The following is a 12,888-nucleotide window of genomic DNA, read 5'->3' as shown; positions in this document are numbered from 1 at the left end:
TGCTGAAGCCTGCGAACAAGATGACAAACGCTTTCAGAGCGCGTAATTACATGGCAGAGCAGCTCAAAGCGCCTTACAGCTGTTGCAATTAAACCCACACAGATATCCGTCTCCATACAGACAGACATTACACCGGGTTAGTCACCTCACACTGGGATTCTGTTCAGTTCAATTCATCCAAGACCCTGCAACCCAACTCCCTATCCAAACACACGCCGACCTGAACGATGAGCTTATTTTATACACAGCATTTGTTTTATAAGACGCGCCCAAGAGTAATTTGCTGAAGGATGCCGCCTACCTGAAATGCGACAGGTGTCCCCGGGGTTGCCAAGAGAGACTCGACAGTGAGCACAGTGGAGGTGGACAAGCCTCTGGCAGAAGATGAGAGTGGTAATCCAGAGAGATGAGTGCGGTTACTGTCCGCCTGTCAGCTCCTCCAACAGGGAGTCCCCACAGCTCACCCAGACCCTAACATGAGAGCAAACTGCACCGAGAGCAGCACTCATACTGAGGCGGAGTGGTCCGCTGGTAGGGAAGCCACAATTTAATGGGTATTCATTTGTGCATATGACTGTGCACACTTGAATATCAACCATGCAAGTTGCATAAAAATCTTGGAGGAATGACATAGGACCTCGTGGGTGTTAATAGGTGTTACAGGTCGAATTACTTGAATTCATTAATTCATGCCACTTAACCCCACAGAAGGAGTAGGGTTTGCCGGTTGCATTTTCTAAACGCAACACTCAAAGTTGGCCCCTGCTGCCTTTACCATGATTCCACATGGCACGCTTTAGATAACGTCTTGTCTGCAAACGCGGTTTTGTTCCGTCCTCTGCATGGCTTCGTCCCCCCACCGTGTGCGTTTCGGAAGCAGAGAATTTTGGCTGGCCGATTTTGTTGATTTGCTCAGATTTTGTTGATTAAGTCATTTTTTCCCCCCCTTGATTGTGCTTCCAACGTGTTTTATTTAGAAAATTGACTGGATGCTCTACGCCTTTCCTGTGTCTGACTTCCTGCCTGGCACACCTGCCATGCCTGATGGAATTAAGCTTCACATCTGGTACCTGGTTGCTACGTTTTTTACAGAATCCCGCCCTCACATCCTGCGCGCTCTTATTGGCTGAGGACTGGACACCCACTGCCCAAAGTTTGACGCCCAGAAAATGTCCCCACAGCAAAATAAGGGCAGGGTCTCTGCAGATACAAACACTGCCACACTTCTAGTGGGTCATAAGTGATGATTGAGAGTCCTTAAATTGTTTTTCATTCTGCCTTTAAAATAGAAACTAATGAGAAACATTCATGAAAACAAGAATGCAGTTAATGTTCTTTATATTTCAATAAAATTGGACTTGGTTCCTTTTGTTGCTAGTTTCCCAGTATTGTTACCGCCTGATATAAATAGCCTACAATAATTGTATGCATTAGGGGCATGAAATGTTTTCAGCTCCTAAAGGCAGAAAAAGCTTTGGAACCACGCCTGACGCTGGCCAAATGCACTCAGTTGCCAGAATTTACCAGACTGATGTATCCAGGTTGATGGGCTAAAACTAGTCCAACACTGGCCCATGTGGCACTAACTAACATTTTCAATTTGCAATTTGACCCAAGTCTGCATCTACAAAACCAAGCCAAATCTTACAACCATATATGTTCAACAGCCAGCTTACATTAGGTCCTCCAGAGGGAGCCACAGCCAAGAGCATTCAGCACAGCTCAGCTGCATAAAAATAGTAGCCCTCACTTTCCCTCTGAAAATGTATGCCAGCCTAAAAAGATAGTCACCAGTACAGTGAGCCTGATCTCACAGATATACAGTAAAAAGGTACAGTAAATGCCATTTTGTGCTTACTTCGGAAAATGCTGCCTAAACTCAAATAGCAACTTTTGACTGTGTTTGCTGACCTCCAGTGGTTTAACTTCTATGAAAAAAAAAAAAAAAACATTACATCACTTTTTGTGTATGGCAAAAGCAGTAATTTCTGATTGCTAAATACAGGCATATTTTGTTACAGAAAATCGCATATTAAATAAAAAGTAATTAATATAATGTGGTACTGACAAAGAGTTAGGAGGTCATCTGTTCCTCTTCAAACTAGAGCTGTCAAAGGACAACAATCACAAGTGGAATAGAGAGCAACTGCTATTTCCACAATGGAAACCTGAATTGTGTGAACACACTTTGAGAAAGAAGCAAAACAGTAGGGGATGAACTGTAGAGGCACCAAGGCCTGAAAGGTCGTAAATGTCTTAAGTAATTGTCCCTGACGGCAGAAGAGAGACAAGAAAGGAACATTACTAACTGGGAAATATATAGACCCTTGGGTGTGCAGCTATCTCCTGTCAGCAGGGCTTTGGTGTCAGTTAAGATCCTTCAAGATCTGATGGTAACATATGTCATGGGGTGGCTGCAAGGAAAGAACAATACATGGCTATCAGATCAAAACAATGTACCTGCAAAAGGTCAAGTGCTCCGGTATTTAGAAAACCAGCCATCTGCAGGGGTACAGCCTGTATCTTTGACATTTAATGCAATCCAGGGTCATAAGCTGTGCTTCATTTACAAAGAGTAAGATGAGCCTCCACATAAACAAGACTAAAAGCCTAAGGCCCTGCTTGAGGGCCCTAGAAGATGCAATGTTCAATATGAAAGTGCTGGATGGACCAGACAGCCTTTGACAATTTTTCTATAGGAGCACAAAAGTGTAAGAGGTTGCCTCCAGAAAAAAGGTCAAGAGGTCATTGAAATCAAAAAGATGAATCCCTTAAGACCTCAGTATGCTTTCAACAAAGTGCTTGTTGGGTTGTCTAACAGCATCTAAACCCCAGTTTCTGATGGTGGAATTGAGGAGGCTGCGTTACAATTTACAATTTTTGTAACTTTCCAAAACAGACAATCAGACACTCACACCTACTTCAACATTGGCTGGCCATGCACGTGAGTCAGCAGGGTTCTCTGTGTACGACCAAGTGTAACACCATGAATGCCTTTCCTGCACCAGCTCAAGAAGTTCAGCTTGGTTCAATGACAAGTCACACCAACATGCCAAGGATTAATGCTATAAAAGGCATCTTCATCAGAAGGACTGCCAGCAAGTTGACAGACGTGGCCTCTTGTAGCAGCACGTGCATTCTCCTGCTGGTGCTGATGACTGTTAGCACTCTGCATAGCGTGTTTCCTGGCTTTGTTAGGGCAGAGCTGTTGAGTCATGGACTGACACATAGTAAAGCTATGGCTTCTGAGGCCCCTGAGGGACCAAGGCCCTAGGGCATCTTCCCACTTTTCCTGGTTATTCCAGCCTTTAAAATAGCTAGTTTAAGTTAAAAAAAATGTGTATGAGTACTGTACTTAAGGGAACACTTTGGAGATTTATGTACTTAACTGGTATACTTGAGTATTTCAATTTTGTTACTTTACACTTCCTATAGTTACTGGTGACTTTGCATATTAAAATGCTACATGCACATATAACACACATGATTAATTTATAAAATGTGTTGCTATATCTCTGTGTTATAGACTGAACTACCTGGCTGTATTGGATTCAACTTAGATTAAACCTTGTCATTGCATAGTGTACATGTACTGACACAATGAAATGCAGTTTATTTCATTGTAAGGGCCTTACTGAAAGTCTTGACCTGAATTTCTTTGCACCACTTTTGACCACTTATGGTTTTGCAACATAGAACATGGTAAGTAATTTTCTCCATAACTTTATTCAGTTGTAGGTTACATTATAATTACGTATAGCCCGCTTTTTGTTGCAAAGATGTTTCGTAACCTGAGCTTAAAGGTTGACTCTTTACTGTGGAAACTGTAGTGTAATGAAAAATGTGTAACTCACTTACTAAATTTCTACCTGAAATCTAGTTTTGGACTAACTATCTTTCTAAATTTCCAGAGGAAATGTTTTGTGTTCATTTTAATTCCTTCATTTTTAATCTTGGTGTTAAGCTCGAGCCTAACCTTTCTTTTTATCAGCACATTAAAAACCCCCCACCAATATTGTCTTTTTCCACTTGCACTACATGGCTAAATTAGGTATTTTCTGTCCTTGACTGATGCAGAGATCCCCCATTCATTCGTTTGTTTCATCTAGATTGGATTACTGTAACATTTTGTTGTTGTTGTTAGGATCTTAACTGAAACTCGTTTCACCAATTTTAGCTTCACTTCATTGGCTCTCCATGTCAGATCAGACTTTAAGGTGCTCCTCCTTACTTACGTTTTACAATTTACATTTTTTCATCATAATTGTATATACCATGATTTTCTATTGTGAATCTATTCTGTACACATGGCATCTATTGCATGTCTGTCCGTCCTGGGAGAGGGAAGCTCCCCCTTGCTCTTCCTGAGGTTTCTTCCATTTTTGGAGGGAGTTTTTCCTCGAGGGTCTAAGGACAGAGGTTTGTGATATTGGGCTATGTAAATAAAATTGACTTGACTGTGTGTCCGTTGGATGTGGAAATTAGCAGCTGTTTTATAACACGTTTGCCATATCAACTTTAGATGTGGTAAGGTGATAATTTGTCAGTGCTGTGTTAACGGTTTGTTCCACTTTCCCAATGTCACGAGGGTAGTAAGGCACACAGGCAATAGGACCCATATATACGGCTCGAGGATGGCAAGTCTGGAGAGTAGGAGGAAAGTACATTGCCTGGGAGAAGTGAGCTGAAGACAGGGATTGATAAAGATGGTGTGGCTGCAGGTAGGGACACCCGAAGTGACCAAAGAAATCAATGAATGCGAGCAGTAAATATAAGTATATATTATGATTATCAGTATGTTTATCTGTACTGGGAAATTCCGTAAATTATTCAATACTCATGTAAATGGTTTTTTTACGTTGTTCAATCAAATCCTACCAAATCTGTATCAAGCTCTTAGGCAGCTTTTTCATAGATGAAACACCAGCCATGGCACTCTACTTACAGATGAACTTGGCACCCAGATGAGTTGTGACAGGTTCAGTCCAGTATGAAGAATTCCACCTGAGGCTATCTGGAGAGCTCCATCTTGGGATTAGCCTGACCCTGGAAGCTTCTATAATGCTGGGTTAGTGACACAAGACTGGTGGAGATTTCTACACATTCACATTCAATTGAATTTACTACACAGTTTTGGTAAGGTAGCCTGCTGACCTTACCAATTAATGGCATGTTCATGAGCGAGGTTAAGACAAAGACTTTCAAAGACACATTTAGTATTCCTTATGCAGGTGTGTTGGAGAGGAGCTCAGTATCTTATAAAACTCATGCATTTATTTGTCATGAGCTGGACTATTGCAATTCTCTGTTTATGGGTCTTCCAAACAAAACAATCCATAGATTACAACTTATCCAGTAAGTAGGGCCAACTAACCAGGACAAAAAAAATCAGACTACATAACTCCAGTCCTCCAAAACCTTCACTAGCTACCCGTTGTTTTCAGAATACAGTTTACAATCCTGGCAGATCTCTCTGGTGGAAATCTAATGCCATCTGCATTTATGCACATAAGGAATGGAACAGTTTGCCTGCTGGTCTTAGACTTGCTCCAACACTGTGTTCTTTTAAAACCAATCTAGACCAACCTTCCTTTTTCACTAGAGCATTTTCTTAAATGGACATACTTGTACTGTATGTATATATGTATGTGAATGTATGCATGGATGCTTCTGTTGTGTACATTTTTTAAATATGCATTACGCATTATTGTTTATATGTAAAGCACTTATCATACTTAAGCAAGCATGAGATGGTGCTGCACAAATAAAATTGGAATCAAATTGTTTTATCTTTTAGGCTGCAGGCACTCATCATGTCATCAGGTGATAATTTCCATCATGCTGCATAGAGGGAAGGCTAATTAGCAAACACTTCCTAAGTCGGTAAACTTCTTTTTTCTTTTCTTTGTGCTTTCTTTTCCTTTGGAAAACTGAAACATTGTCAGCTACTTTCCCAATTCTAGAGAGATGACTCACATCTTCATTCTCCTGAGTATATACTTGAGTGTGTACAATAATAATAGACAACAAACACCATTATGTCACGCAAGTGAAGAGAATACATACAAATTTGAACAATTTATTCAGCATTACACGTACTGTAGGCCGACAAACAAACAAACAAAAACCTCATAAATGATCAAATAAATTAAATTAAATTAAATAAAGCTGTTGTAACCCAGGTTACTTTTAGTAGCCAAATTTACGTGCATCTCCTGAATGCACCGTTAGTAAAATAGCGAAGAGTGTAAATTCGGTTTACCCCGAATACGCACACACGCGGTCACCGGGAGCACGTTGCTCAGGCAGGTGTAGGAAGCTCAGCGAGGGCCAGGAACACTCGCAGACGGGGAGAAAGATTGCGAAGTGAGACACTTGGCATGGGACTGGACAGGTGAAGCTGGCAGTGTTTATCAGCGGAGACCCTTGTTTTGCTGCGGCGTGGCTGTATGGAAGAGCGGTTGTCGGTGTGGAAAAAACTCCGTCGTCATTACTCATTATCCTGGTGAGTTAGCTACACAAGCTAATGAATTAGCATTTTCGGTTCTGTATGGTGTGTTTGAATTTTATTTTACTTTGCAAGTGACATTTTACTCAAAGAATTAAGCTAAACCGAAACCAGCCAGGATGAAATTGAAATATGTTGATGCACGCGAAGCACAGTGTGTTGCTGTGCTATTTAGCCTCTGGCACTTGACTAATGGCGGCCTGGCGGCTAAATTAGTGCAACGTGCACGGCAAGTTAAGCACGTGTAGGCAATATGTGTGTATTTGAAAAGTGTTTAAAGTTAACGTTTGTGTTGGAAGATGTAATGGGCCAAAATGTGTTATTTTGTAACTTCAAAGGAGGAAAAAGAGAGTTGTTACTGAAATGTTTGTTATTGTTAATGCTCTCTATGTCAAAGTAAGTACTGAAACTGAAAATTGACTATATATTGACTGTTCTGCACACTTGTGTGCAGGCTGGGTTTTTTGTGAGGGACTATTTTCTGTCGACCACTGGAGCTGTCCTTATTGCTGGTTGGACCATCATTGCTGCTTGGGAGAGCCTTGGAGACGCTTGGATGCCGCGCCTTCCTGAGGGGTGGTAGGAGCCTAGTCAAGGCAATCTTGCTCAGAAGGGTCACATTTTTTCCATCTTTTTTTCCCAGAGATCTGAGTTAATCTATTTTTGTTTTTTGTTGGGCCCAACCATCAGTTTTTATTGAAGGGACACTGAAACAGACTAAAATAAGGAGGTTTATTGAGAACTGAGGTTCTTGTACATGTTTTGTTGAAAGAAAAACAATTATGTTTAAGGTACATTTTGGAATTGCAAATGAATAACCCTCTATAAATACATTTTCTACTCCTTTAAGATCAGTTATTGTGTGTGTGTTTCTGTGTGGTGGAGGTCTTATTACTCTCTTTGAAGGGTTGCTACTGCCAATCTCCTTATAGAACTTGGGAACATTTTGAAGAAACGTGGAGCTAAACACTGGATAACAAAGTCAGAATGGTGGATTTGGACTTAATGTGCTAATATTTAGATATTGATAACCTAGATATTCAGAGCCGAATCAGCACATAAAGTTCCTCACACATAACAAGGTTATCAGTGAAGAGAGGGTTACACTTTCAACACTGAGAATGCTCTCTTGTGATGTCAATCAGGCCTTTGAGCCCATATTTAAAATGTTCCGGCTGGTTATTTTCAGCATTGTGCAACAGTATGCTTACATCTGGGGACTACAGAGCAAATTCTCTCTCTGCAGCTTCTTGGTCCTGTGCTCCTGCTCTGAAAAGGGTTGGTGCCAAAGTATGACACTCATGTCAGTGATCCCGCCTCTTGCTCAAACCAGTCTGCAGCCACTGATGCATCTGCCAAAAGGTCTGTGGACACGTGTTTTGGACATCCTTCTCTGGCCAAGTAACTGGGGATCCCCTTCCCTAAAATTAGTTGAGCAAAAAAGGATACACTATAACTCTACATGCATAACCAATTGTTTTCTTGTTGAAATACAATGTATCGCATTCTGTGGGCCCGCTGTGCATTTGAGTAGCTGACCTAAAATCTGGCTTCGAGGATAGGTGGAACTGAAATTACACCATCAGTGATAGCTTAAGACTGACTGTTTTCAAAAACGTTCAAATCTTACAAACAACAGAGCTGTAGATATACACTGGATTATGAAACCGTTGGCTCTTGTCAAGCAGTATTGACTGGCTGAGAGCCATTTGTTATTTTCTACAATCATTTTATTCACTACATAGTAAACATAGCATTTAGGAGTTGCTGAAATTCACTCTATGAAATCAGATATGAATAACAAATGTTGCATATAGGCAAAACAACATAGGAGGGCTTATGTTACAGTAAATAACTCGATGCTTGATGGTCTCGGAAGTCACAAGCGGCTCTTGCCTGCGATCACAACCATGTTATTTATTGCATCACGCTTCCTCTTGATCTGCTGCTAAAACATATATTTCAGAAGCATCCTCACAACAAAACAAATGTGTACAAAATTAATTATAAAAATAGATATCCAGCTCCCCCTGATCGATCAGATGGCTCAAAGCTGTTTTCAATGGGTAGTCAACCCTATTGTTGAGCTCCGGCCACTTTCTTTCAATTGTGTGATTCTGTCTAAAATATGATAGAAAATTTCAGATTCTTTATACACAAACAATTTTTTTTTATATACAAAAACAGTGCCAGTCTGACCATTGGTAGGCATCTTATTTCAAAGCAAGGGAACCCTTTAGGAGAAATGTATCAAAGGTAGAAAAGAGAAGTACGGGAACTGGCAGAGAAGTCAAACTGCATGTCGGCATAGGGTTTTTGAGGAAATCTCTCAGCAATGTGTCCTATATGAGTATATGATGAAAAAAGACCATTTCAGTGTGCTGTTGTTTGTGGTTGTGTTATTGATTAAATACCTAAAAGACACAAAAAGTGCAGTTTGGATAACAATTTGCATCATTTGCTGTTTCCAGTAGTTATGACTTTGATACATCATTTTAGGTTTGGCAAGGCACTGAAAAAGGGACTACCCATGAGATATAACAGACAGGTGTCACACAAGTGTTTTCTTAGACATAGTCCCAAAAATAGTATCATCTTCAATGTATAGTGACATACGTTACATACATTTCTATTATTTGTTACAGTTTAAGAGTTAATGGTTTCCTTCAGGTGAAAAAATAGAGTGCAGAAGCTTAGTCAAACCTCCAGTGGTAAAAAGACGAGAAGGTGCTACAGCAGGACAAAGCTACAGTGTGCCGTGGACCGCGGCCCATCCACATTAGGGACGTGGATATCACCCTGGAAGACATTGCAAGAGTATTTAAGGTTAATAAAATTGTGCAACCACAGGTAAACCGACTAGAGGGTATTTCGAAATTTGTATTTGAGTGTATTTAGTCCCAGAAATTCAAGATAGAATCAGTTTAAATATGTTTTATTTTCCACACTTCAAATGTTGAGGCCCAATCCTTTGAATATTACTACATCCGCTACTTAAGTCTTGAATAAGCTTTTTTTAAATTATTTTTTTGTCTAAAAACCCCCAGTTTACATGAGTTAGGTGAATGGTACTTGACTTGGCAGGTGCGCCCAAAACTCAGCTACCAGTCTGCTATATCCTGTCTCCATGTATCATCTAGAGCTTGTTACTGTGAAACTGGTCGCTGGAGACCTAATACCACTCTGTTGTTAGCAGAATACAATAATTATCTTAAATTGTTCTAATAAATTATTTTTCTCACTCTTGCAGCTAATCCTGATCTTTTTATCAGCTACACCTGCAGTGCACGTAAGGCATTTGTAGTGTTGTGTATGTCACAGGCAAAACAAGACGGTGAGCTTTTGGGATTGTGTCTTCAGTTTTTGGACCCAGCACAGCGCTGTGAAACGTTTGTGTAGTATGGATAAGTTAAAATCTGCAGACTACATGTACGGGATAAAGTTACTAAGCAACCTGCAGCTGGTACTGGCAAAATAAATGCTGGCAGGGTGATCAAGGCCCCAAAATGGAAGCCCTGACTACTTAAACTATAGACACTTTATGACCCATTTCTGTGTAAAAGGACCGCTTGTAGATTGGCACTTGCACGCTGCTCTCATGCCTGGTGTAGCCAGCTTCATTGATTAAAAATTGTTCAAATTTCTATGGATTCTCCTCCCTTGCGTGACAGTGGAAAATCAGTCTTTAGAACAAATAGCTTACATTATGAAATTTCTAAGGGAAAAGAAAGCACAAAGAAAAAAGAGAGAAGTGCCAACTTACTTTAAAGGAAGTGTTTGCTAATTGTCCTTCCCTCTATGCAGCATGATGGACCAGACAAACATAATAAGCAGTTTCTGAGGAAGAAAAACATAAACCTGTCAGTAGGTTCAAATCATACAACTATACTACAGTGGCTGGGTGGTTGTGCTGTGCAAAATGTCAATTCTGTAACAAAGAGGGGTGCCTGATGCCTAAAAGATAAATCAGTTCAATTAAACTCTATTGGTGTTTGTATAGCACAATCTCATACAAAAGCAGTTTTAAGTGCTTTACATATAAACAATTAAACAGCAAAAAGAGAAGCATCCATACATACATTCACATAGATACATACTGTACAAATATGGTGTGTCATAAGAAAATGCTCTAGTGAAAAGGAAGGTCTTTAGTTTGTTTTTAAAAGAAGACGGTGTTGGAGCAAGTCTAAGACCAGCAGGCACACTGTTCCTTAGGCGTATAAATGCTGGCACATGGGGGAGATTTCCACCCTGTGACCAGAGAGATCTGCTGGGATTGTAAACTGACAGCATGTCTGATATGTACTGTGGAGCCAGGCCAGCAAGTGCTTTGTAAATAAAGGAGGATTTTGAATTGGATTCTAAAAAACAATGGGTAGCCAGTGAAGGTTTCGGAGGACTGGAGTTGTGCGGTCAGATTATTTTGTCCTGTTAGTTTGCCCCAGGCTGGGCGCCTGGATGAAGTTACTGAGGGGGCTGTTAAAAATTGCGAGGGGAAATAAAATAAAATAAATTGATCATCAGCATTCAATAGCCCCAGAAATGCTTAATAACAACAACATAAGGGTACTGTTTTAAAATCAAAGAGTACGTTTATCAATCAGAGCACTCATATAAGAACGTAGCACTAGCATAGCGCTGAATATTTTTTAATTTATGAATGATTCACTGTCAAAATAAACAGGATGGCGCGTGTAGGAACAGCTTTTTGCGGCTTTTCTCTCTCTCTCTCGTTTCCCTTCTGTCTATGAGTTCTATTTACAGCCACAAAAAGCAGCAGGCGAAGAAACTGAACTAAGTGATGCATTCTGTCTGTCTGCCCCCTTAAGACCCCTCGTGGTGCTGGGCCCGGTTGGCCCTCCTTGTGCGGCTGAGTCCTGTATAAGTTGGAATCTATGGATTGTTTTGTTTGGAAGACCCATAAACAGAGAATTGCAATAGTCCAGCTTGCTCTTGACAAATAAATGCATGAGTTTCTCTGATTCAAACTGGGAAAGAAAGCCTCTGATATTGGAAATGTTTGAGTTGGAAAAAGGCAGCCTTGGTGGTGCCATTGATATAATAAATTAATACAATTAAATGAATAAATAATAAACCATGTTAAAATTGTAATTAAAGCAGCAAATGACAACAGAACAAAACAACAAAAAATATTAATGAAGGCTAATAATAACTCTGAGCCATTTGGGTGAGTGATTCCATAATTATGTGGCAGGGCTAAGGAATTTGATTTGTGTGATCAAAACCACACTTAATTATAAATTATACAAAAAGTTTTGAAAGCTTTCAGGCCATAAACGTTATTTTTCAACACTATAGCTTGCACACCTTGATGCCATACCCACAGCCCTGTATAGACCTATTGATGAATGATGAGTTCAGTGTGTCACCTGCTGGTCAGTTTTTGTAAGTATAGCTTTTGATGGTATGTCGTCTATTTCCATTCCACTGTTCTTAACTGTCAGTTTACACTGTCCATAGCATTGATGAGGATAAACTGAACTTATAAAAGTATAAATGCAATATGTGTAATTCTTTATGGTAACTCAACTATATTATTTTATTGAAAGATTGATACATTTTTCATAATTAAATGAAGCTGACAAAGACGGAAGTAGGGTACTTCCTGCAACAAGAGATTGAGTGACAGAGTGAGACCTGCTTGAGCAAGACTTATGTTTCCAGTAAAAAAAAAAAAAGGTCTCTCTCTGTAGGGATCCTTTCCATAATGCTGTCAGACACATAGAACAACTATCTGAGCCTCAGTGGCAAAAGCAACCATGTTTAGTTGACGTACTTTTCAATATGCCCAAGGATTACATTGCAGCCATTGTAGACCGTTTCACGGCTGCTGGCTGAGGCGATCTACCGGACCAATTCTAAAATGTTTTGTACCTATTAGTCATTTACAGAGCAAAATGTATGTAAAAAAAAAAAAAAAGGGGCCCAGGTTTAAAAATACAGAAATTAACCTTTAAAGCTAGTTGGGGCAATGCCAGTCGTAAGTGACAAATTAGTAGTATTCAGCAAAAATTGGCCATAGATTGTTAAAAAGTTTAAAAAGGTAGGGGGTCAAGGAGGCAGGCAGTTGGTTTAGAAGTTTCAAGAGGTGGTCTCAAAATTTGTAAGGACAGAGACTAACTGGGATTCAACAATGGATTCAAATGTTGCACAGCGGATTTTTGCAGAAGTAGTTGGAGTCTAGGAATTAAGTTTGTATCTTGTAGGAAACTTCAAGCTTTGATTCACACAGCATTCCATTCTCCTGCGGGCCTGGTTTAAGAGCATGTGTTTCCTGGGTAAACCAGGGTGAAGACCTCTGACTGTCTTGTTTTGGAGGATCAAGGTGCACCTAAATCCAGGAAGCTGGAGAGGGCTGA

General features: G+C 40.2%; 1 protein-coding gene across 1 annotated transcript; it reads right to left on the bottom strand.

Moving 5' to 3' along the window:
* Positions 1-7,617: 7,617 nt before the first annotated feature.
* LOC139297852 (uncharacterized) lies at positions 7,618-8,809 on the bottom strand. The gene is given in 4 exon segments (XM_070920661.1): positions 7,618-7,773; positions 7,775-7,929; positions 8,526-8,629; positions 8,805-8,809. Coding segments are annotated over 4 exon segments (420 nt in total).
* Between the last annotated feature and the right edge of the window lie 4,079 nt (positions 8,810-12,888).

This window comes from Enoplosus armatus, chromosome 15 (assembly GCF_043641665.1).
Source record: "Enoplosus armatus isolate fEnoArm2 chromosome 15, fEnoArm2.hap1, whole genome shotgun sequence".
NCBI lineage: Eukaryota > Metazoa > Chordata > Actinopteri > Centrarchiformes > Enoplosidae > Enoplosus > Enoplosus armatus.
The sequence above is the reverse complement of the archived record's forward strand: the minus strand, read 5'-3'. Positions and strand labels throughout refer to the sequence as shown.